Raw genomic sequence first — 27942 nt, forward strand, 5'->3', positions numbered from 1 at the left:
AAATCCCAGCCCCTATCCTTACCCCGAGAAGAAAATGGTCTATGCCTAAATATGTGTTATTTGCTGGCATATTTACATCAAGAAAGCACACAATAACAATTTTATATATTTATAAAATCAAATCAAATTTGTAATAATGAATGTATTCACTCAACATGAATTAGCTTCTTTGGTGTAAAAAAAAAAACATATGACCAGAAGTATTAAAGAGTACAAAGTGATATGAGTTAGTTTTGGTAAGCTTCAAGCAATTATTTCATCCGTTTAATGCTAGAAAATATTGTTTCTTTTTTTTTTCAGATATAATGAAATTGAATCGATACATCTGGTCCACATGCATGCTCCCAGTTTTTAGTGGAGCCCTCAAGGTTGTAGTGGTAATCAAAAGAATGTAATCCAGGGACAAAGATCAGACATGGAAAACAGACATACACAACAAAGAATATAGAGTAACTAAAATCACACATACAAAGTAACAAAAGTAAATGAGCAACTCGTACTCCACTACAAAAACTGGGAGCATGGACCAGATGCACCGGTAGGGTAAGCGTCCTCTGCTTTTCTAGAAACACCCATCCAGTTGCTCATAAAAAGTCAAGTCGGGGGTAGACGAAAGAGGACAGGAAAACTATGACCCGTTGAACAAATCCGTTTTGGATACACCGTAACGATCCACGAGTTCATGATAACTTTTGTAGTGATGACTTCAATCTTGTAACAACATAACCCTGCTCCAGAAGCCTATTTGTTAGAATTCTACCACGGTACAAAAATTCTGCGTAGACACTATGCATTGATCAAAAAGAAAATGATAACAGAAATAAAAAAACGGTCTCCACCCTCTCCCCACCACCCCCATAGAATCCGCATTGGAACTTTATTCACGTAGTTTATTTAGAGTGACCCCCATGTTTGAGGTTATTTCTTCACATTAAACCGAAACAATATAACAGTAATTCCTAAAACTTTAATTGTAATGCGTAAATCCTCAAAGAAGGTTGTTTACGTCATTGTCACGTTAGAGAATATGGCCTATGATATGATGGACAGACTTTGTTCATCCAGTCAGAAACGTGTTACTTCTGAAATTGAATTGAAGGGTACCTAAAAGCAGGATAGTTAAGGCTTATAAACCATTATAGCCCCATTGCAGGTTCCATGTGCCTGTTCTTGATCACGAATGTGTATTTGTTTTGTTTTTTGTTTTTGTTTTTGTTTTGTTTTGTTTTGTTTTTGTTTTGTTTTTGTTTTTGTTTTTGTTTTTTTCTGTTTTTTTATATTACGTTTTATTTTTTATTATTATATATTGTTGCCCTTCTGTTTCCGTAGGTTTATTACTATCGTTGACAGAGCCCTTTTGTTAAAGATTGTATGGTAAACTTTGAAGGTATTTATTGTTTTGATTTTAAGCCATGCGATGGTGCTGTGTTGCATTTTACCATACACGTTCGTTTTTCTAAATTAGTACAATTAGAAAAATATTGCATACTATTTTTGCAGACAAAGAAAAGAAAAAGTTTTTATCTTGAATGGGAGGCAAGAACAGCTACATGTTTATTGCTCCATATATTTTCTAAACTCAACAAAGAATCGTTTAAGAGGTATCGAAGTTGGTCCATGGTGAATTTTAAACTGATTCCCCCGTCCTCGTGGAGATAGATTTTTTTACCTTTGTCAAGTCTCAAGTTCAGATTCAATTTTCCTAAAAGAAATAAATTTGTTTTCGAAGATATAGACTGTTATTCTAATATTGTTCGTGTTTTAACTTCAGGATAATGACTTTAGGTTTATTTCGCAGAGTCCTTTTCAATTGTTAACTAAAAGCATTTTGTTCTTGATACCGTAATTGAAATGTTCATAAGTCAAACTTTACAAGGAGCAGCTTCAAGAAAGTACGCATAAACAAGTCCGAGTTTGATGGCAGCATATTTGCACCGACGACAGGAAGTCATATATTTGTTATATGACGTGTGTGTGTGATTTGATTTAGGGAATATTGGATATTCAGGATGTGTATATGATTAAATCTATGAATTAATCTAGAAAACTTTCTGCACATTTGTTTTCATGCGTGAATTGTCTACTTTACTTTTTTCTGCAACTACTACAATGAACTTGCTACAGGTAAAAAACATGAGTACTGGCAAGTTGGTATTTGTGTATGACTTTTTGATAATCGGGTTAAGTCCAATTAATGCTAAGATACCAACCGATTCGGCATTTACATGAAGATTTAGCTTCTATCCAGATGTCAATATAACTGTTCTCCTTTTCAGAGCCCTGCTTTATAAATTTTGCATTGATCACAAATTGTGATGGATCAATTTCAGCATTATATTCATTGTTCTTCAACCTTGTGATAACATTCATATTAAATGCTTGACAGTAACGTGAATAAAATATAGGCAGAATCAATTGAATGTTCCGGACGACTTTATTATGTAAAATTTAGGAAATTCTTAATAAAAATATATATTAACAAATTATGTCACAAACAATTAAGTGTGTATACATTGTCATTTTGTCAATTGATCAATTTCTTATTTTTACTTTTTTCGTATCAAACAGGTTGTTTTTGTGCGTTTTTTTTTTATATATGTCGTACACAGTAAGTTAGTCAACTCTAGGTCAATTCACTAAACCATAGAAAAAATAAAGAATGTCAATATGAAATTTGTCGCCCCCATTTTATTTTCAGAATCATTGGATGAAAAGGTTTCTCTACATCAGTAATGTATATATCGTATCTTAACAGATCAAACAACCAGTACACCATACTGATCTTAGTTTCATTCTTCTTGGGATTATCTATATATAGGAGTATAATACAGTTCTACATTATTTTGAAAACTAAAGATATTAATAAGAAGGGCATACACGTAAAACACAAATAAAACAAGAAGTGTTGATAAAAGAGTTAGACAAATTTGGATATAAATCTTTTTGTAACATCCAATCTTAATTGACTATAAATTTTGTCGAAGTAATGCCATCTATGTTGTTTTCGGTAGCTATGTTAATTGAAACCGCACAGTGGAGGGTCCCAGTATATTTTTTTAAATAATTCCTTGCTTTTGTTACTTAGTATGTATGATTTTAGTTACTTTATGTTCTTTGTTGTGTATTTCTGTTTTCCATGTCTGGTCTTTGTCCATGGATTACATTCTTTTGATTACCGCGATAACCTTGGTTCCCTTGATTACCCTTTTACATTTTTGAAAGCTAATTTACCAAACAATAGACTGAATAAAATTTGAATCACAATTTTATCTTGCCTTATTTCTGTCATGGCTTCTAAGTAATCTCCATGAAAAGGATCAACATCAAGTGCTTCGCCGCATGCACTCCTTGTCTGATTTGCAGTTTGATAGAGATCATCTGTAAAACAATATAACAATATACAACAACATATTATTACGAATATTTTCATTATTAGTCTAGCAGTTATTGCATTTAATAAATTAAACAGTCATGTGCTTGTCGAAAAGTGTGTATTTGTAAAAAAAAAGTTATAAAGCATTTGTTTTTAACATTTAATTGCACTGAATTTAGATTTTTAAGAGATACACACTTTATTTAACCGATCAATAATGTCGGATTATTCATGCTATGTTTATTTTTCAAATGCATTTGGTTAGTAGTAATATAAATATCTGTCTGTCGATCACAGAAATAAAATTTGTGTTTAAAATAGCAATAATAAGTAGGATACAGAGTTTGAAGAAGGCGGTGTCATATTGTTCAAAATCTTGTACATTAGTGTTAATTTGTGATTTTCTCGCCGAACACATAATTTTTGCCATCCAGTTTCTATATATAAATTGTTAATTGATGTTAATCTAGTACCCACTGTAACTATTCTTGTTGCATCAATTTGAACGTTTCAACTTCGAGTTTTAGAATAGCACTGTCTGTATCACATATTACATCGGCATATTCAAGAATCGGTCTGATAAAAGTTCTGTAAAGATTTTCTAGGGTCTGTCTATCCAAAATTGCTTTAAATTTTTGTAATATATTTAAACGATTGTATGCTTTGGTTGTAGTCATATCAGTATGACTATTCCACCCACCGTCATCAGATATTGTAAGACCTAAGTGTTTATGCTGCTTAACTTGGGCTATGATGTCATTATTAAGGTACAAATCTGGGTGATAAGCTTTGTTGGCCTTTCTAGAGACTTCCTGTTTTACGGGAAATGAATGTGACAAGCCATCACTCAGACCACATATGGATGTTGTTTAAGTCATCGTTAAAAGTAATAGCTCTGTATCTTATTGTTGACAACCCTGAATCTGCTGCTCTTACTCTTAACGAGGGCAACATTTGTCAAATCAAACTTGCAAAATGGTGTTTTTTGTTTAAATAAGGACGCAAAAACGACATAACAATCGTACAAAGAGGATTGATATTGTTCGAAATAAAATCATATCCAAATTAAATCCCAGACCCCCCTCGGGATAATTGGATTATTTATATTACACGAACTTAATGATATTTAGTATAATATGACACATACTGCCTGCATTTGGTTTACTAGATGAAGTAAATTGTATGTAACAATATCAAAATGACACACCCTTTCAGAAACAGACACAGACACACACACACACACACACACACAGGCACAGGCACACACAAATATTTCTTTTTCCGAAGGTAAATGCAACCTAATTTATTCTATATATATATTTGATTATTAAAACGTGAGTGTGTGTGTGTGTTATGCTGTTCCTCGAGGACCGATGTCAAAATCTCTGTTCGTAATCGCTGTTGACCTCCTATATATTTTTCTGGATACACAGAAGCTTCATGAATCGAATTAGTTAACTGGTGAAGATGGTGAAAATGATTACTCTACATTAAAGTTGAGTACATTTACGAGTGAAATTGGCCCCTTATTTTCCTGAAAATTGATTTCAGTCACAGAAAATTTTTACTCGCTGAACATAAGTGTGTAACCTCAAGTTTAATTGCGTATATTTATAACGTATTTATGTCATAATCATTGGTCAAATTAGTTGATTTTCTTAAATTTTACAAAACCAGGAAATAAATTATCCATTCTTCCTAAAATAACAGTGTTTGCACCAATGTAGACCCATGAATTATTTTGATATTCTGAAGCATTTTGGTCTATTTTATTAGAATTCCTGAAGATTTAGTGGGTCCACAATGGCGCACGCATAACAAATTTGAATACAAAATGAGAATATTGTTCCAAATTTAAGCTATGTTTGCAAAAACCTGAGTTTTTGTATTACGTTCGACTTGCCATTAACCTAAAATAACTGACTAACAACTTCGTATATGGTTATTTTGTTGAATTACCTTAAATGGTTAACAGAAATACTGATTGGTAACATTCTATTATTATGTTTAGAAATTCAGCCAATAAGGGGGCCAAAAACATCGCGAAGTGTACTTCGTCCTTTCTGTTGACTTCTAGACATTTCCGCTTCCGTTTCTAACTTTAGAACCAATATAAATTCAGGCTTTGATTTAATCTAATGACCAATTCATATGCTGAATAAAAACACCTATAGAACAATAAATTACTTTATTTGCACAATAACATTAACGGAAGTATTGCATAATTTGAAGGGAGAAAAATGAAGTCTACAAAAAAGCCAATTTCAAAAAGTGCATCACTTAACATTATATAAGTGAGTTGTTCAATTCAAGCTTATGCCAGATGTTTGTTCAAGTAATTAAATGTATCAAGTAGCAAGTTTTTGTATGATTCAGGCAAAACGGAAAAAAATCATAATTATGCATGTCCAAAACCCACCGATCTGACAGTAAAATTTCAATCTACTTGAAAAAAACCATTGATTGATATCTGCATCACTACACTATCTGAGAATTTTTTCAATGGAATGTCAGAAAAATGTGTTTTTTTACAGCGTAATCTGCCCTTAAAATTTTCAGTGCACTTCAATGAAGTTTTAACTCAATTTGCCAAAGTGATATGGAAAATCTTGTCTTGTTTCATAGATTCTGATGGTGAAAATAGTCAAATTGAACTTTCATGATCAGAGCCTGATCCAGACACTTTGAAAAATGGAGTGCTATCACATTATTTGCCAGTTTTTGTCATTTTTACTCACGGAAATGACAATTTTTCTAATAAAAAGGGGGTTGCAAACCCACTGCACCCCTCTGTATCCGTCACTGATAATGGAGGTTAATTTTTATTTCACACACCATGTTCTATCTATTGCCTGATTCTTACCAGTACTGACACTTTAAGCAAATAAAAAAAAAAAAACAAATAATCACACACAAATCACTGACTTTACAACCGTAGAATCCAAATCTACTTTTTAAATGCCTCATTGTTATGAGGTCGTTTTAAAGATCATGTCTTTATTTTTAGCATTTCTATATAAACTGATCATATCATTTAAAATAAGAATTGCTGCCTAGCACTTGTAAATAAATAACAAAATATTGTTACAGTTGTACAGGGTGACATACAACATAAAAGCAAGTTAACGTTTAAATATAAATATGAATCGTTTTGCTTCACTTATCAAATCATTCACTTAACCGTTTTACTTATGAAAGGATCACCCACAACTTAAAAAAGCAAACATATGTACAAATAGTATCAATATCCGGTTAGCACCTTCATACAGGAGCTTTAAGATAGCAACGTTGCAAATCATTTTTTTTATTCATATACTGTTGAATGATATTGAGAACCAAACAATTATATAACATTTCCTATTTTTATAAGTATTATAAAAAAACGCTATCATCAATAATCAAATAGTAATCGAATCATCGCTTTTTCCCAGAAGTCAACAGACTGTTTACGAAAATAACCGGATATAAGTACATTTCAAATGAATTACAAGAACTAGTATTATAGTGAAAGTATTACAAACAGTGTAAATTGGTAGTTATATGATGAAACGAGAGTTATGAATTTGAAAAGTGTTATCACAAGATGGTCAGGAGCTGATTACTCTTTCAAAAGGTGAGTTCCTAATTGTTTTGTTAGCTTCCACTTTCTACAATTAGGTACAGGTGCTCTAGGATGATATCTACCGTTTTGAAACAACTACTTCAGCAACTGTGTAGCTAAGGTCAAATTCGCATAGCAACAAATTCTTCCGGAGTCTCTCATAAAATTTCTCCAGGATATTGTCTCTGTCTGCTTTAGATCTGTCTCGTAAGGCAGTCTCTATTGATTTGTAGCTCCATGTTTTAGCTATAATTTGAAGTCGTTGCGCCCATTCTTCCTTTTCTACAAAATATTTTTGAACATTTTATATTCAACGGTGGTTCACGGGGGAAATTAATGTTATACATAGTACAGTCATAACAGACATACATCGGTATGTTTGTCTTCCCCGGAAAACAGCAGTTAAGATCCATTTTGTGAAATCGAGTAATGGGGTGGCAAATATTCTTTCTCAATTTGTTCTTTTCTTGACTCATTTAATATATAATAGCTCTATATAATTAAGTAGGCACTCCAAATAAGAAACATGCAAAATGTTATTCATGGTTGAAAGCCTACACATTTTCATTTTTATATATTTTTTTAAATGTTACAGTAAACAGAAATTAATATGGGGCTTTCCATATAACCCTTGCTCATAGGATATAAAAAATTATACAGAATGTACTGTAGAATTCAAAATTAAGGGAGATAACTCTGTAAATGACATTTAAATACAATATTAACTGTTGGATTTTTAATGATGATTATCGCCTAAGAGCAGGACGATTGAAATGAATAATTATACTTTTCATCATAAAGACCTATAAAGGTACTTAATAACAAAAATAGAAAAATATGTAGCCTTTTTCGTGGTGTATCACATATTACAGAATTTGCATGATTCTTACAAAGACTACTACTTAACAACCGAAAAGCTATTTAAATGATGATGGAGCATCTCTGACATATATTTTCCCGCCATTTTCCCATAATTCTACTGTAACAGTAAAATATCATCTTTGTAGTTATTCTACATCACTTCTTATGACATCCCGACCATACAAAATATTAATTACACGAAAAATTTGTATCGATTCAGATGCAGAAAATCTTTTCTAATTTAGAATAAAGATGTTTCGTGTAATTTATGGTGTTGTACTTGAAAGTGCATGCTGTGGTGGATCCATAGAGGGTCCGCACTCTCCCTTATTTATTGGAAAACTTATCATTTTCTTTTGTAAATTGACAAGAATGGCAAATATTGTCCTAGCAGCCCCTTTTTCTGAAGAATCCCGGCTGGCACCCCTTCTTTTTAAAGTTTCTGGATCGGCTCCTGGCATGCGTGTGGGCTTCGGGCTTTTATGCTTGATAGTCCTATGATCTTGCATAATGTATCATTATTTGGTTTGTTATTCCAAGAAAAAATATATCAAACAAGGATGATACATATGTATATCTGGATTAATATCAATATGATAAAATATACATATTTTTATGTAGCTCTTGTATTTTGTCCACTACATTCCCGGATATAATAGACAAATAACAAAATCTAGTTTTAATAAGATTGGGTTTATATACCACTAACTCATTTAAAGTACCAATCCATATAAAATCCTTACAGAAACTGTGAATGGTAGAGTAATCACGGGAACCAAGATTTCAGCGACCATCAAAAAAAAAAATCTAATCCAAGGACAAAGACCACACACGGAAAACACAGACACACACAACAAAGAACACAAAACAACCAAAACAACCCTCACATTAACAAAAGTAAAATGAATAACGCGGATTCAACTAATTCAAGAAGCATCGACCAGTGCACCGGTAGTGCATATTAAGCGTCCTCTGCTTTTCTAGAAACACCCGCCGATTTCCTCATAAAAAGTGAAGTTCAGGGTAGCCAAAAGACAAAATAAAAACTATTGCACGTTGAACAAATCGGTTCTCGTGTCGCTCCTTCGGAAAACAAAATATTTGGTTATTCAAATTACAAATATACCTCTCCATATTATAAATATTAATAAATTAATTATAAATTTATAAATAGGCATTTGTGCCATTTTTAGCTTGTAGTACGATAAGATCGTAACAGAATACAGGCGTTCATTGAGAAGTATCATCGACTTCTTTCTTTCACAATTTAAGTAAAAGATTGCAATCGATGAATACAGTGGAAAGTGACCCGTTCATTACAGTGATTGTTTTACGCTATTTAAAGTCCTCCTTTGTTTACTAATCGAACGTGTCTCGCCATTATATTATAATTTCATTTTGTTATCGCTTAAGTGCATTTCTCTTGAAATCAGTGATATGCTTGTATCATATTCAATTTCATCCAAGCCTATCAAGCTTTCATTTGAAACAGAATGATACAGTCCAAGTTCCTTTGATATTTACATGACATTGATATAAATTGCTTAATACAAATGTTCCAATGATTTGTAAGAGTTGTGTCCCTTACATTTGGTCTACCTCCTTAAATAATGTTATTTTTATTATTATTAGTATTATTATTATTTTTTGGCTAAACAATTATCATTATAGCATACATAAACAGGGACCATTGAAATGTGTTCGAATATTTTCGGATTTTTTTTTCTTTGCCGGTCCGAGTTCGACTTTATCGATAGAAGTTGCTTACCTCCTACAAAGTTTTTTTTTAGGTCTTGGGTCTTTTTCATTCGCTTTCGGAAGGTTATGTTGATTTGTTGACGTTAAAAAATGCTGTGTTTGCTTTTAAACACTTGCAGAGTTTGAGTTCCTTGGTCAATAATTTTTTGACGTTAAATTTCTTTCATTCTTTCTTTATGCCGACTCCAGAACATTCTCGAACTTCAACCAGGACTATGCGGTTAATTAGATGTATTTTAGTATGACTGTTAGTTGCTTTTGTTAAGTTAGTGTATATTTGTTTGTGGATACATGTAGTATCATGGGATAATAATAGTATAACAATATTTAGAAAATTTTTGGGCGGGAAAATTTAACCACATGTTACCATGGCAACCATACAAACTCAAGCACTATGGATTATTTTTTATTATTATTTTATGGTCGTAATTTGCTAACATGCAATTCAACAGACTTTGTCACCATGCGTGCAGCACCATGTTAAGTGCTTACAGAAAATGGCTTTAAATAGAAAACACAAGTGACTGAGTTTAGATAAATTTACTTGTAAGCATAAACAAGTCGTCGAGAAAGGATTCTTTATCATAATAATTCATTCGTACATACAACTTAACCAAATTGCCATAGAAAAAAAATGTTACTTCGTTAATTATAATATGATTGTAGGCGTTGTCTATGTTAGACAGAGCTACATTGTGTTGGTACTCTCGACCAAAGGGAATAGACTTTATAAATAAAACGCTTTGCGCCTGCGTTTAAAGTTCAAACAATTATTTCCTAACTACATGACATTTTCGAAGTTCTTTGCTTCCGACCAAACGAGTTAGAGCCATTTATGTTTCAGAGCATCTACATAACGCTCCGTCCCTACGAAATACACAAATAAAAACTAACAAATCATTCGAAAAACCGGTTGTTGCATATATGAAGAAAAAATCAGCCAATCCCTATTTTCCTACTATTGTTTTTGATCCCATTTTAATTCGGAACATCTCAATAAGTAATACAACCTGAAAAAAGATGTATTTAAAAAAAAATCCTAATAGAAAAAGAATCAAACACATTCTTTCAGGTTGGGGATCTTACTAGTTTGTGGACTGCATTCTCCGGGGTGCTTCTCTGCTATCCAGTCTTCAACTTTATAAGATTCTAGTTTCAGCACGGATAGTGATAAGTTGTTGCTCTCATTGAACGGTCGAACCATTTCTTCTTCCGTTCGGAAGTAGGAGTTGAAATACATATCTGTGAACTCTTTCTAAAATAAATATTGTTATTATGACCATAACCGTATTCAACTTTGGTGTTTAAGGAGGAAGACCTAGGGAAAGGGACCCAATCTTACAAATCACTTGAACAATATTCATTTTACATCAACCATGTAAGTATCAAAGTACCTTGGACTGATTTCATTCTGTTTCAAAAGAAAGCTTGATAGGTTTCTTTGAAATTGAATTTGTTGAAAACATATCACTGATTTGGAGAGTTATGTTCCATACCCTTGAACTACCTTCTTAACATTAATGTGGACAAACTGATTTTTTTATTAGTTTAATAATTATGTTTTCCATTATATTTCATTTCTTTAAATTCGATCTGTTCTCTACTATACGCTTCTTTGCATTTTGCATTTACTTCACATTGTGCCTAAAATCTGCTCACTGACTGTTACTGGTTAATATTTGATAATTAAATTGTTTCGTATGCGTATTTACATGTCTCTGTTCTAATTTTGTAGACCTTTTCAATTTCTTCTGAGTCTGAATTAAAAGTAATTCCATATTTGCTTTCTTTGGGCCATTAATTGCTATCATGCCCCACTTGGTCACGTTAAGATGAAAAACTAGGATTTTTTGTTTTAACTTTTTTTTTAAATTATTTTATGACTGCATGCATACAAATGTGAATAATACCTGTCGGTAAAAATTTAAACAATAAGTTTGAAATTCTAATTTCATCCGTGTTTGAATATATCTTTTTCAGCACGAGAGCTGGTATTTAAATTAGTGAGTATTGTAGTATATACTAGAGTCGGAGAGACCATCCAACAAAAACGAGAATTCGGATTAGGGATGTGCTAAACATTCCGCCATGTTTTAAAGGGCGTTATAAAGTAAATTATGTGATAATGATTTGTATGAAAAGGTGTAAGGTTACAATAATAATTGATCTGAATGTTATGTTGAGGTCGAATAAATTTATACATCTGTTTCCTGTTACAATGAATAACATATGTATAATTTGACAAAAGTGTAAAAAATAACCCTCAAGAACAAGAACGCACGGGTACGAAATAGGTAATTAATATTTTATCTACAATGCGAAACTATTTACTTTATTGATTTCTCCTTGCTCCAGCATATTTTCCTGGACTTTAGTAAGCTCTTTATGGAATTCCTTGGAACCATATGTATCGTCATCTTTTCTCACGAGCGCTATCATAAACATCATGCCACCTTAAATTAATGACAGCATCATTCATGATACTAGGACATTATATTAGTGCTTCAACATAATTCAGTGGTCAAACTACATAAATATAAACTGTATAGCTTGCAATACATGTACCTGTAATTAAAAGCCAGTCGAGGAAGCAAATTTCTTTTTTTTCACAGAAATCGGACCTTTCACTCACAAAACAAATAAGGGTACATGCAAGATTGTTAGAACTGAGACGAAAGTAGAACAGCTCCATCGAATATCTCGGTCTGATATTCTGCAAGGCTGGACTCCATCTCTTGCTATTTCAAAGCTTTATACCTCTGCCACACTCAGTGTTAAACCCTATCCCTTTTTGCAACTTTGTACAATACACCGGAGATAGGTGTGCTCTGTGATTGTATAACAAAGCTTACAAGCCAGTTGAGGGATACATATAAATCAAGGACGGTTACACATCTGCGGATATACATTTGTACATGTATTGGGCTGGACTACAAATTTTAAACCTAACACAATTGGTATTACTAACATCGACCGTTCAAGATCCACAAAGATAGCCGCACATGCTTGTCTATAACTCACATAAGAAGTGTGCAAAATTTCATTTATGTTGATGATAAAGTAAGCATCACATCATGGTACAGGTCCACAAGGGTATTTACCAGGCGGGTGTATACAGTCGGATGTGTCTGACTATACTTACAGCATAGATTTATTTACTGAAATTTCAAGCATTAGAAAATGCAAATGCTCTTAAATACTGATACTCCTTGTATTGCAAATTGTAAACTTGTCAGTTTTGAATTTGGCTCCTGAATCAGAGTATGAGGGAATCCGCCTAAAAAGATCTCTTACTAAATTATTTTTTCAGCTACTAGTCCTTGATTGAAAAATACTCAGTTTCTTCTAAAGCGATGAGTAATGATTTCTTCTTGCAAATTGTTCCTTGTGCCGAAGAGGCCGCTGATTTACCGATTATAACGCAATAGCATGCACATGCTATTTGATCACAACTGGTACATGTATATCACGTCGCAATGGATGAGGGAGGTTTAGCGTACTGCGTACTGTAAAATCTAAATTTAACTCGTTTGAAATGCCTGTACCAAGTCTGGTGGTATAATATCTATTTCGCTAGATTTAGATTGGACTTGAGTTGATTATGGATCGGATTAGTGAACAGTAGATTTTGGTGTAACCCTTTCTCCCTATTTCGATATTTTTAGTTTCGGGTTCTTCTTGATTATAATTTTCTTTCTGATTTTGATCTTCCTTTCGATTTGGTACAAATATTGTTGGTTCTTAAAAAAAATGAAAAAAAAAAAACGTGAACAGCATGCCGAAATTTGCATTACTTATATATTTTGTTGTATAGGTGGCATTTTTGAATTTATGGTTATACATGTATGTATAAATAATTTTCATCGATATTTCTACCCCATTTTGAATACAACTATGTTGGTTACCAGGCTTTAACTCCTTTCCGCGGTTACAAAGAAACATTTCCCAATCTTCTGCAGCATGGTCAGCAATGCGTCTCTGCTCTTCTTCAGTTCCATCTTGAACAAAGAGTCCATTTTCAACTGAACAACCTACAGAACTATACATCGGATAAAGTAACTGCGTTTGCAGAAAAAAGACAGAAACTCATATATTAGATATGATTACGACAAAAATATCTTTATTAAGTCGATAATGTCATGGACTTGATAAATTTCAGAATTTTATTTAATAATGAAATAGGTAACGTATGAAAATCTAAAGAAACAGACTTAAGTAGCACTCCAGCTAAGGATCATGCAAAATGTGATTCGTGGGTGAAAAGCCTACAATTTTTATTTTTGATATTTTGTTTGAAATGTCATAGTAAACATAAATTAACATGTGGTTAAACCATCGCATTTCTATTATTTAGAGTTTGAATGTCTGAACTCCTGAATATGCAAAAAAAAAGTCATTTAGTGCCTGCTTAGTTTGTGGGTGCTTCTCATTATACGGTTATTTTTCAGAGGAATCTAGTCTTAAGTAGCTGTCTTTGTAACAATCATGCAAAATTAGAAAAATGTGATACACCCCAAAAAAGGCTACATATTTTTATTTTTGTAATTAAGTTGTTTTATGGGTCTATACTAAGAAATATGTAATTATTCATCCAAATCTGGAACATTCTCAGATTTAAGTATTTATCAAGTTTTGTGGCGCTCAGGCAAAATGAACTACAGATTCTTATTACATGTTCCCAATAATTTGCTTCCGGCGACCTTCATGACAAACCAGGAGTAGCATACTTAAGTGGAGATTGGTTTTTACCGATTTTTGGAAAAAAAAACAAGCCAAATCTTTACTATTTAGATTTAGTTATAATACATGACAAACGCCTTTATTCGTTAAAAATATGTGAACATCTTAAGCACCAAACATATAGAGTTTACTTTAAATATGTGTAATTGTACCTATTAGAAAGCCAGTGGGAACCAAAACCAGAAAACACAAAATGTACAAAGTTAGCTGGGAAGCATTGTTTGTACATATCTGTTCCGCTGACAGCAAGAAACATGTTCTCTCCCTGAAGATTATCTGTAATAGATATGGAAGATAATGTATGTAGAAAGTCATTATGAACAGACAAAACAATTTAAGAAATAAAGAAATCGCAGGAAAATTTATTTTTGCAATTTGTGCCCTACACGTATATTGGATAAGTTGCAACACATGTTTTCATATCTTTCAAACATATGGAAACATATGTTTACATGTAAGACTGGTATGGAAATATATCGTTTTTGCCCATTAAAACTCATGAACTGCATATTTGGCTCCAATTCAAATAAAAACATATGCCTTTAATGATGGAAATCATCCAGAAAACATGTGTTTACCTAGTAATATTATATTTAGAGAGTATCAATTATTTATATTTTTTATTGAAAGCATACATTATTCGTATGCCTAAACATATGAAAAACATAGACAAACATATTTTTTTCATATGTTTCAGACCCAATATAAAAACGTATGTTGCAATTTTTTTCCTTGTGTGCAACACTTTACTTACTTGTACATGTGTATACAGATGAAATCGGACATCAGAAGGACAGTTCTATAACAGATTTAGAACAGTTATCGGACAGTTCTAGAGCCAGCTCTCCTGACAGTTTTAACAGCGCTGGCTCTTATAGTAGAACTGTTCTCGTAGAGCCGGTTCTGTTTGAACTGTCAGAAGCGCTGGCTCTAGTAGCTAGCAGAACGTACAGACGAGCTGGTTCTAGTAGCAGAAATGTTCTCGTAGACCCGTCCTGCTAGCAGGAGATAAATGATCCCGTACCTAAAGTGAAAGTTCAGGTAGATTCAAATGTACTGAAAGATCAGCATTCTAATGATGATAAAATGAATCAGCTTTTCGCGATAGTAAGGAAACAAAGTGAGCAGATCGATGCTTTAACAAAAACAGTCAATTCCAAGCCATCTGGTCAGAATAGATCCTACAATGAACAACGTTCTTCTAATTTATGCTTTGGGTGTAAAAGGCCGGGTCATAAAGTTGCTGATTGTCCGAATAAGCAGGGAAACTAGCGCCATCTTTCGTGTCGAGTCCCATGTTAGATGGAGGATATATGGACTCTGTTGATTGTGATTATTTGATAGGAAAGTGTCCGGTGGTTACCGTTGCCATAGCAGGCACAGAGGCTAAATGTTTAGTGGATACGGGATCTACTATTTCTTCGGTTACAGAGTCGTTCTATGATAAATTTCTGCGGGATTGTACTCTATTACGTACTGACGTAGCTTTGCAGCTTCGGGCTGCAAATGGACTTTCTATTCCATATATTGGTTATGTGGAAGTTGATATGGTAGTGATGGGACAAACGTTGAAAAGCTGTGGTGTATTGATTGTGAAAGATTCCACTGATCCAGTCACAAGAAGAAGGAAGGCATTGGTTCCAGGGCTATTAGGTATGAATATCATTAGGAGCTGTAAAAACATTTTAGAATTTGATTTTGGCAGGAATTTTTGCGAAGAAGTATCCACTATTGCGGAAAATTCAAAACTTAAAGAGCAATTTAAAGCTTGCATTAAAAATGAACATTTGAACACTATTGGTTATGCTAAAGTTTGCGCTAGTTCTCCTGTACGCATACCTGCTTCGTCTGTTGTTACTTTAAATGGCACAGGACCAAATCTTCCTAGAATATATGATGCCGTAATAGAACCATTAAAATCAAGCGGACATTTGCCAAGTTCACTAGTCGTAGTACACACTTTTGTAACCGTCAAACGTGGTCATTTTTCATTTCGAGTCGCAAACCTAGGCAGTGATGACATTTATATTGCACCAAAAACAAGAGTTGGCATTCTTATGAAAGGAGAAGTAGAGCAAAACAATCGGTCACGTATTGAGTTCATTCGAACTGATTCTGTTGAAGAAATAATTTTCCACAGTAATTTACCATTTTCTGATGTTCCGAATTCTAAAGTTGATGATGATTATAAACAATTTGAAATGCCGGTTGATATAAGCCATCTATCTGTTAACAAAATTGAGTTAAACGCTGTTCAAAAGTTGTTTTATAGATACAAAGATGTTTTCTCAAAAGATGATAATGATGTTGGTTTCACTTCTACCGTTAAGCATACCATTCGGCTGCAAGATGATAAACCGATCGTACAACCATACAGGCGTATACCGCCAACACAATATGAGGAAGTTAAGAATCATATCAAAAAGTTGCTAGAAAATAAGATCATTCGTGAAAGCACCAGCCCTTATGCTTCGCCGATCGTTTTGGTCAGAAAGAAAGATAACTCTCTGAGGCTCTGTGTTGACTTCCGTTTACTTAACTCGAAAACCAACAAAGACGCATTTCCGCTTCCGCGAGTTGAAGAATCTTTTGATGCTCTCAGTGGCGCTAAACTATTTTCTACGATGGACTTGACTTCTGGTTACAACCAAATTGCAATGAATGATGATGATATTGAGAAAACTGCGTTTACTACTCCTATGGGTTTGTACGAGTATTTACGCATGCCTTTCGGACTCTGCAATGCGCCGGCTACATTTCAACGGTTAATGCAGCATTGTTTTCGAAATGAACTGTTTCAAATTTTGCTTGTATTTCTTGATGACATTATCACATTTTCTAGTACATTTGATGATCATTTAAAACGTCTTGAAGTAGTTTTTCAGCGTTTAAGACAGCATGGACTGAAACTGAAGCCTTCAAAATGCCATTTTTTCAAGCGTGAAGTAAGATATCTTGGTCACGTGGTGTCTGCTGATGGTATACACACAGATCCTGACAAGGTTAGTGCTATAGAAAATTTTGAAGTTCCGTCAAATGTAAAGAAATTGAAATCATTTTTGGGATTAGCTGGTTACTATCGACGTTATATTAGAGACTTTAGCAAAATTGCTTCTCCTTTGAATCAATTGGCTCAGCAGTATACACCACATCCACGTAAACTTTTTGGAAAAGATTGGAACACCGATTGTCAAAAAGCGTTCGATACGTTGAAAGAACACTTAGTTTCTGCACCGATATTGACATATGCAAACTTTAATAAACCATTCGTTTTGGAAACCGATGCAAGTATGCAAGGCTTAGGTGCTGTGTTATCTCAATATGTGGAAGGAAAATTACGAGTTGTTGCTTATGCGAGTAGAGCATTAAGACCGAACGAGCGAAATATGAACAATTATAGTTCTAGAAAGTTAGAACTATTGGCAGTAGCTTGGGCGATAACTGAGAAATTTAGAGACTATTTATTATGTTCTAAGTTTACTGTTTATACCGATAATAATCCATTATGTTATTTGCAGACGTCAAAACTTTCAGCACAGGAACAGAGGTGGCTGTCCCGATTAGCAGTGTTTGATTTTGATGTCAGGTATAGACCACAAAAGCATAATTTAAATGCTGACGCTTTGTCTAGAACACATAATAAGGTAGAACTTGCAAAGTCCGAAGATATAAAAACATTGCTACAGAAGTTTGCTACCGGTACAGCAGTTCCAGGTGATGTAGTTCAGAATGTTAGGTCTGAAGACTGTCAAACTGTTTTTGTTGAAGAAGCTCATACAACTTTACCAACTTTTGACAAAGGTGAAATTCGAAATTTACAAAATTCTGATTCAGTAATAAGTAAATTTATTGCAATTTGGAACACTAAGGTTAAACCTTCACGGTCAGAAATACACAAGTTAGATAGAAATTTAGTTACTCTTTTACGTCAATGGGACAGAATGATTGTTGTAAATGGTATATTTTATAGAAGGATACGTGATCCGATAAATGGTGAGATAAACCAGTTGATTTTGCCATTTGTTCTGAGGGACAAAGTATTGAGAAAGTGCCATGACGATTTAGGACATCAAGGGATTGAACGTACGTTTACCACCATACGGACCAGATGCTATTGGCCAGGTATGTTTAACACAATTAAAGATTATTGTAAGAATTGTAGACGTTGTGTGATTTCAAAAATGCCGCAACCTAGTATTCGACCAGCTATGGGGCACCTCATTGCCAACAAACCGTTACAAATTTTAGCAATTGACTTTACCATACTTGAACCAGCACATGGCAAAGAGAATGTTTTGGTAATGACTGATATTTTTACAAAATTTACTAGGGCAATTCCCACGAAGGATCAAAAAGCAGACACCGTTGCAAACGTTTTATTGACCGAGTGGTTTTGCATTTATGGGGTACCTGAGCGCTTACACTCCGATCAAGGTCGGAATTTCGAATCTGACGTTATTCGCCAGCTTTGTAAACTGTACAACATTAATCGCACTCGTACAACACCGTATCACCCGGAAGGAAATGCTCAATGTGAACGATTTAACAGAACTCTACACAATCTTTTAAAATCGTTACCTGTTGACAAAAAGAAAAATTGGCCGAAATATTTACCAGAACTTGTATTTTCGTACAATGTATCAATGAATTCATCAACTGGTTACAGTCCGTATTATCTATTGTTCGGACGGCATCCAAAATTAGCTGTTGATTTTTTGTTGTGCAATAATGAATCTAATGACTCTGAAGTTCTTTTAGATGAATGGATTGTTGAACATCAGAATCGTCTACGATATGCTCACGAAAAAGCTGGGGAGCAGATGAAAGACCGTGCATCGTACAGGAAGGAACAGCACGACAAGAGACATTTTAATCCTGAAATCCGTGAGGGAGATTCGGTTTACATCAGGAATCGTGGCGTACATGGGCGTAACAAGATTCAAGACACTTGGGACTCCGCCGTTTACCGAGTGGTAAGATCATCCGAAAATACCGTTGTCGTTGAACCTAGTGATGGAGCTGGTATATCCAGGACGCTGAATCGTCAACATGTGTTGAAGTGTCGGCCGGATTGTGATGAACTTACTCCGTACGATTCGAGCGACGGTGATGATGATGATACTCTGATGGTACCGAGACGAAGTACGAGGATAAATGCTGGTAAACATTCTAATCCGAATAGACTACCATGTGCTGTTTATTGTAGTTAGTATTTATTAGCAAAGTAAACTGCTTACAAAAGTTAGTAATTTTAATACAATGTGATTTGTAGTGCTGTTGACTCTTCAATTTATCATTTTGATTATGGTAAATGTATGTTGTCATTTTACTATTGTTCCTATTATTTGGGAGTATGTGGAGTTAATTTTTGGTATTGTTTATCGAGACGATAACATTTCAGCTGGGGAGTATGTGGACAAGCTGATTTTTACTTATCAAAATAATTATTGTTTTCCATTTATTGACTTATATTTCTTTCGAAATTTTGATCTGTTCTCTACAGTGGTCTGAGTTACTCTACGCTTCGTTGCATTTTGCATTTTCTTCGCATTGTGCTGAAAATCTGCTCACTGGTTGTTATTGGATTTAATATATTTAGAGGTTGGATGTTCTAGTTTTTCCACTTGTGAGTAGTACTATATTTTGGTATAAATACTCAGAACTTTTTATAGTATTTCAATGTGGAACTGGGAGGCCAAGATGAATGTCCGCTTTTAATTGTTAGAAGTATAGCCAGCAGATAAGGTATTTATGATGTTACTTTTTCATGTTCTTACTTTTCATTTTTCGTACTGGCACTTTGCATTTAAAGCATTTTTGTATTTCAATGTTTTATTTCAATTTGTTTTATTGATTTTGCAGATCATTGAATCAGTTTAATTGATTTAATGTTATACCTTGTTATAGTGAGTACTTATAAAGGACTTTAAATGGTCAGTTGTGTACAGTTATAGTTAACTGTGGGTATTACATTTAAATATTCAATTGATGATTTGTGTTCTTTTCGTGTGTTCGTTAAGTTAAATTGTTTTGAACATGCAAATGAATTTGATTTATGCAAGTTGTTTGAATATTTGCAATGATTTTCTATGCTTTGCATGTATTTGACAATAATTGGTCTATTTTGTATATTTATTCATTATTCCTTTTGTTCTCTATTTTGTAGATCTTTCAATGCCTTCTATGTGTTAATAAAAGTAGTTCCACATTCGTGTTATATTTGGGCCAGCATTTACCATCACGCCCCACTTGGTCACAGAATGTTCAGAAGGGCTGGTTCTAGTAGCAGAAATGTTCACGTAGACCCGTCCTGCTAGCAGAACGTTCAGACGAGCTGGCTCTAGTAGCAGAAATGTTCTCGTAGACCCGTCCTGCTAGCAGAACGTTCAGACGAGCTGGCTCTAGTAGCAGAAATGTTCTCGTAGACCCGTGCTGCTAGCAGAACGTTCAGACGAGCTGGCTCTAGTAGCAGAAATGTACTCGTAGACCCGTCCTGCTAGCAGAACGTTCAGACGAGCTGGCTATAGAACTGTTCTATGACACTTTCACAACTGCCTAAGTGCCGGCTCTTCTGACTTCCCCTGAGAGGTTAGAACTGGTCTCATCTGTATTCTTATTTGCAACGAATGAATGATCAGGTAATTATTAAAATTTAGCAAAGATTGATGAAAAATAAAGCTAGTTTTGACATAAAGTACATTTATAATACACGCAAAAGGTAAACTTTTGTATAATTCAACTAGTTATGCAATAAAATACCACCTATCATTACCGTATTTCTAAAAATTTTATCATATTTGTTATTGTTGTATATAACCAGGGGCTGATCCAGTTTTTTTTTTTTAAAAAGAGAGCGGGGGTTCCAGATTGGTCGTAAAAAGCCCTTTCCCAAAACAAAACAAAACAAAACAAAACACAGAAACAAAAATATTGGTAGGTTATATGACGTCACAATACTTTGTATTTGTACTTGTCTTTCTACGTTACAACACATTCTACACTCTCAATTTTTGTGAGGCTATGATTTCCTTATTTTTGCCAAAATATTGCACGAAATCGACGAAATGTCCCAACAAAAGGGGGTCAGACATCCTGCTCTTCACCTCTCCTGGATCCACCAATGATCGCAATCTCTCCGTATATATACTATGGCAGGACGCCTACATGTACCAGCGTTGTAGTAGGTAATGAGATTTAAGTAGCCACTTAATTGACTTGGCTAAAGCCGAATCGGGTTGGCGCTGGCTTGTCACCGGGCGATCGAGAGTTCGATCTTCGGTGGCGGAGTATAATTTTGTGAGACAAATTATGCTCTCCCGTTACAATACCTTTCATTTCGTAACTACATGTGCCTCTCATTGCTTTGTTTGTAACATAAACGTGTATACTATCTATCATCACTTACCATGGACATTTGTGAGTAACGTATTGAAATTGTTACAAATTTGGTCCTCCATCAGTAGTAATACATCTCTGTTTCGTTTATCGATGACCTCTGTGTATTAAACAAGATTAACAATAGATTCGGTGAGATAGATGCATAATTTTTATAACAAAATCAGTCGAATATACAAAAATCGATGTCCTTTAAACAATGAGCGTGTAGTATGGAATGTTTAAAAATCGTTTGGATGTAACTTCCGGAGAGAAATTTAGACTTACGTTACATTAAGCAAGCTCACAATTTTAGAGACTGCTCTTTTAAAAATCTGGCAGATCCTATGATATAGGTGGCACAGGCTCAATTATATCCCACTGAATTCTTTACTCCATTATAACGTATATACCATTTGTTTGTAAGATAGTATAATATTTTTTTTCAAACCGATTATTGATGGCTCAGAAAATGATTTTAAATTTCCCTAGCAAAGCAACACAATTTGGTCAAAAAGAAGATTTTTTTTCAACGAATTTTAATAGTTCATTTGTAATTTATTTCTCTTTAATTGTTACAGTTAATCAAAATCATACTTTTAACTTTGAGAAAGGATGCATTTGCGATATGAAATTTATATACATTATTTTTAAAACAAAATTTGTCACGTGCCACCCATTGCCTGGATTTTACATGGGCATCCTCTTAACACGACCATGAAGTCAATGTGAAAGACGTATTACACATGTAACAACAAAAGTACCAATATTATACAATGACGAAAAGAAACAAAAAACTGATAGCAGTGAGTTAGGTAGCATGCATCATCATACTTGTATTGATATTTTTTCAACATTTGTTTTGTTTTTTGTTTGTTTCGTTTCGTTTCGTTTCGTTTCGTTTTGTTTTGTTTTTGTTTTTGTTTTTGTTTTTGTTTTGTTTTGTTTTTGTTTTTTGTTGTTGTTGTTTTTTTTTATTTTAAGAGGTCTAGAGTGCCAATGCAAAAACCAGGAAGTGGGTGACAAACTTTCTTTTTTAAAAATGTTTCATATCAAATGTTTCCATTTCATATCACATATGCACCCTTCCTCTAAGTTGAATCTTGGATTAACTTACCGCAACGATCACTTCAGCGACAAAACGTACATAGAAAGCTTTGAAAAAAATGGCAACAGCTCTTATTTTGAGCAAAATTTAGTTGATTTGTTAGGGAACTTTAAAATAATTCATGCCACCCATATCATAGGATTTGCCTGACTTCTCTAAAAGAAGTAGACCTAGAATAAGGGACACAATTTTTACAAATCATTGTAACGTTTGTATTTAGTATTTTACATCAATCTTATGTAAGCATTAAAGTAACTTGCACTGATTTTATTATGTTTCAAATGAAAGTTTGATAGGCTTCGGTGAAATTAAATATGATACAAACATATCACTGATTTCAAGAGTTATGTCCCTTTATCGCTATTTTGTTTAAAATCCCTTTGATCTTGCTATACGATAATTTTCAATCTCACGCCGGTCGAGTGAGAATGAAAATTATCGCTAGTTTCTATGTCCTCGCGTTATATACAGGTAACAGCGTAGGAATATTTGACGACCAAAATAACCGTCTGTTTGTTTACTGCATATGAAATAATGGCTAATTTGTGGCAATATTTTCTAGTCTACAATGGAAAGTGATTATATACAGTAACTTACCCAATACGAATGAATAAATCCCAAAATTATTCCACAAATTTTCTTTAAACGCGACCGTCATAGTTAACCGATTAAAAAAATGTGTATCACAGCTGCACAACATACGTGACGTCACGTAGCACGTCGCTGAAAAATAGTTCCGAAAAGAAAATTTTGCAGTGCTTATAAAACTTGCATATTTAGGTGAAGAAAACGGAAAATAAAAAAAATAATACCTTACAATTCAGCAAAACAGCGATAAACAGATTATTATTATTTTTTTTTTTCAACTCGCGGGAGTTTCTTATGCTCATCTCGTCTTGCGGCATAGCCGCTCGACGATATAAGCATGAGAAACTCCCTCTCGTTGAAAAAAATATTAAATAATCTAATATTCCCTCAGTCTACCTACTTAAGCCGAGCAAACACGTTTACATTTTCAACCAGTATACTGTTACATGCCGAAAATGTTCCTTATACGATTGGTGCAGTGCGCTAGCAAAGTCCAAATCCAAATCAATATTGATTACGTTTGATGTGCACATGCACAAAACTTTTATTTACCTTTTAGTTTTGAAAATATATCAATTGAGTTAATCCCATCTGCTGTGCAAAGATCGGCAATCACAACAGTCTTATCGTCATTAAAGTTACATATTTTCTCTGAAATAAAAAAAAGGAATACACAGTGTTGTAACGTAACTCTGTACATGTCGTAGGCCTATTCGTGGGGTGTTTCTAGAAAAGCAGAGGACGCTTACCCTACCGGTGCACCTGGTCCATGCTCCAAGTTTTTAGTGGAGTCCGAGTGGCTCATTTACTTTTACTTTGTATGTATGATTTAATTACTTTATGTTCTTTGTTGTGTATGTCGGTTTTCCATGTCTAGTCTTTGTCCCAGGATTGCATTCTTTTGATAACCGCTATAACCTTAGTTCCCTTGATTACTCTTTAATAGTTATTGAAACTCTACATACATGCGGGGACTATTATTCTAGAAACGCAACGATACGAAACGGTTTCGTTTCGTCTTTTTTCCCTTCTTTCTTTTTTTTTAAATATAATATGGGTAATTATTAGTTCCAGAAACGAAATCATTTCTATTTGTTCTTGAAATAAAAACCCATTACATGTGAGTTAATAACCATTGGGAAATACAATATAGACTGCAATTTTACTAAGAAACATGTACATGTACATGTGCATCCTTATGCACCGATTAAGAATACAAATATAATCAGTAGAAGTCAACAGGATAAATTACGTAGCTGGTAGTCAGGCAGACCACTAGGTACATGTACATGCATTTGTTTTCAAAGAAGATATTTTTTTTTTTTTTTTTTTTTTTTGTAAAAGCAGCATTTAAAATTGCGCATAATATTATTTTCTTTGTTTTAAACATGCTATTTTTAAAGACTTCGAAGACTGTACTTGAGCAGATAAACACACAAACGCACGCACAAGAAGTTACCTATGCATTCCACAATATCAGGTTCCGAAGATTTGATTATTTTCCTACACACATCCATTATTTCTCCATACTTCTGCTCTTTTGATGAGTACATGTTTTGTTAAGTTGGATCAATCTGTAATCTAGCAAGCTATGAATTGGTTTCAATTGTAATAAGCTTTGTGGTTGGTTGGACCTTCGGGAAAAATTGATTACATTTTTTATCTGAACGTGACACCATGACGTCAAATATGACATATTTTGAATGAAATAGAAATTCAAAGGACTTACGAATGCGAAACGTATTGTATTTTGAAACCGTTCTATTCAATCGAAGCTATTTTTAAAATTCTACACAATGTTGAATGTTATATTGTCCAGGTCTCGGTGAAAGGTGGGAAGTGAATCTTTTAGGTTATAAAAACCAAATTAGAACATTTTTAGAAATTAAGAGACTTGTTTCATTTTATCACCCTTGACCTAAAACGGCGAAGTGGAATGGTACGACATACAAATTCATGTAATGGAAAAAATACCAGTCAATAATAGATGGCAAATTTACGAAGGTTTTGAAAAATTATAACAGTCTTTGTAAGAATCGTGCAAAGTCTGTAAAATTTGATTCACTTAAAAAGGCTACAAATTTTTATTTTTGTTATTAAGTTGCTTTATACGTCAGTATGATAAAATGTATAATTATACATTCCAATCAGTCTGCTTTTATGAGACAATCCACAGGGAAAATCCAATGAGTTTCTATTGTACTTTAGTGTCATTTACAGAGTTATCTCCCTTAATTTTGAAATATCCAGTATTTTCTACATGATTTTTATCTCCTATGAACAAGGGTTACATGAAAAGCCACATGTTACTTTCTGTTTACGATGACATTTTAAACAAAATATCAAAAATTAACATACATGCAGATTTTCCAACCATGAATCACAATTTTCACGGTTCTTATATGGAGTGCAACTTATGAGCTTTTCGGAAGGTCGATAGGCTTGTATCATAGACCCATCAATAAATTTAACTATATATATATAGGTCTCTGTGTGTATATAGTAAGTTCGATATTCCAAACTGGAAAATCGGCGAAACATGCTTTCCTTATGTGTATGGAAAAATTGACACAGGAACCAACCCAGAGTAGTAAGTTACCTCTGGCCTGAAGTACATATACATATATGTGCATGGATGGACATTTTGACACAGAAACCTATAGGTATGTCGACCTCAAGAAAACAACCCAAGCCCCCTTTACACTCTTCCTATTTACAATGTACCTTTCCATGTAAAATAACGAGAATAGGTATGGAGTATATGTCAAAGAGACAAGAACACTACCGAGATGAAAATATCAACCAACGTATTGGTCTTCAATGAACGACGAGGAAATCATCATACTACAGGGCAGGCTGCAGCTGTATCTTATAGAGAAGTACAGCGAAAGAGTTGCCTCTATATACTCAAGTAACATAAAAATAAACTAAAGGTGAAAAAGAAAATACATGTAGAGGCCAGAACTTCCTGACTTGGGACAGGCGCAAATAAAAATGCGACGTGGTTAAAGTACTTTGGCGTAATCCCAACTCTCCCCTTTTAAAATCTGGCAACTTTGAAAAATATGTTACACATTTAAAGATACCTATTAATCAGTTCAAAAAGATCTCTTGTTACAATGAAAATAGAGAAACTGACTATAAATAACATTAATGTACAAACTAAGGACTACTACTTGTAGATGTATTAGATTACAATGTATGAGGTTTTAGAGCCGAATATCATTTTCCCTACTTTTCTACCATGAAACTTTCTTTTACTGGTTATTACATCATACTAGGGAACATCCTGAGTCTATTACTATTTAGATGTATAATAAAGGATGTCAGCAAAAGTATATGGACGAGTTACCCCCAAAATATATAAATGAATAAAAAATTAAAAAATAACTTCTTTTTTTCCTGGAATTTGAAGCATTATTGGCAATGACGTTTGTTTTTTTTTTTCAACAAAGGTTTAAACATTTTCTGCATTTCCAATGATCAAGATGATTATCCCTCTTTAAATCATATTTATTAACACCGTGGATTCGAATTCTCTGACATAATTTGCTTATCCTTGCCACATTTTTTTCACAAAATGTGGAAAGAGGAATCAAGGAAATTTCCGACGAAAACACATATGTACATATGATATCTAAATCTAGTCATAAAACGGATTGTCTGATTACCATGGGTTCAATTTTTATTTCCCTTCTATATTGACGTTGTTAATACCAGGGACGGATCAAAATATTTTAAAAAAGGGGGTGGTCCAGGTTATTATCAGTTTACTCATTTCATCGAAAATTTTACAGGCAATTAACAAACAAAACAAACAATAAGATCATCCTGGATGCCATTAAAAAAATCTACACGATATCCTGTTGTTTTTTGTTGGTTTTTTTTCAGGGATCCTTTACCGGAGTTTTCCGAATTTTCATAATAAAAGCATGACATTCATGTAAATAAAAGTGAAACAATTTAGGGGTATTTTGCATTTGTTGATAAAAGTAGGAATTGACTAACCTGGAGTTCAGAAACAAGTCCAGAAAATGTGAATAAATTTAACTTTCAGATAAATCCCGTGTTATATTTTAGCTACATATATATATACTGATTCAACATAAATTTAACCATATATAAGCAGATTACCATTTAAAAATGGCAAAACACTTTGATATGCTTTAAATAGCTAGAGAAAGGCAAAATCATTCGACGGTTCATATGTCACAGTATTCCAATTATTATCCTAAGCTTATAGGGAGAGAAATAGAACAAGTTCAATAATCCAATACGCAATTAAAGTACATTATTTGATATAATGCTTTTTACTATTTAAATTGTTTCTTTTACAAACGGCCTTGTATTTAAGCACTCCGAGTCTGCTCAATTACACAAAAGTATCGATCATTCGCGAACCTAGCTGATACAATCAACGAAAAAAAAACTATTCATATAAAAATAGAAATTCCCGGGCCAGATTATCAATACTTGGCTTTAAAGAAGTTCCATGGGAAAAAAATTGAATCAGAGCCAAATGATTACAATAACGAGATA

At 33.6% G+C, this 27942-nt stretch overlaps 1 protein-coding gene across 4 annotated transcripts; it reads right to left on the reverse strand.

The window, feature by feature from the left end:
* Positions 1-5544: 5544 nt before the first annotated feature.
* LOC148610248 (uncharacterized) lies at positions 5545-27685 on the reverse strand. 4 transcript variants are annotated; one of them, XM_088542533.1, is made up of 9 exons: positions 27538-27685; positions 24863-25037; positions 23956-24054; positions 21739-21828; positions 14486-14609; positions 13499-13632; positions 11925-12046; positions 10680-10848; positions 5545-7256 (listed from the first exon to the last, which is right to left on the reverse strand). In XM_088542533.1, exons 2-9 carry the CDS (start codon positions 24954-24956, stop codon positions 7054-7056), a joined length of 1035 nt encoding a protein of 344 aa, XP_088398659.1. In that variant the 5' UTR covers positions 24957-25037; positions 27538-27685; the 3' UTR covers positions 5545-7053. The 4 variants fall into 4 exon arrangements, with proteins under 4 accessions (XP_088398659.1, XP_088398661.1, XP_088398660.1 ...); XM_088542535.1 differs by having other exon boundaries at positions 24863-24977; positions 27412-27677; XM_088542534.1 differs by having other exon boundaries at positions 24863-24984; positions 27412-27677.
* Between the last annotated feature and the right edge of the window lie 257 nt (positions 27686-27942).

Source organism: Perna viridis, chromosome 8, assembly GCF_037379345.1.
Source record: "Perna viridis isolate PV_CMFRI_1.1 ecotype Kerala chromosome 8, ASM3737934v1, whole genome shotgun sequence".
NCBI classification, from domain to species: Eukaryota; Metazoa; Mollusca; class Bivalvia; order Mytilida; family Mytilidae; genus Perna; species Perna viridis.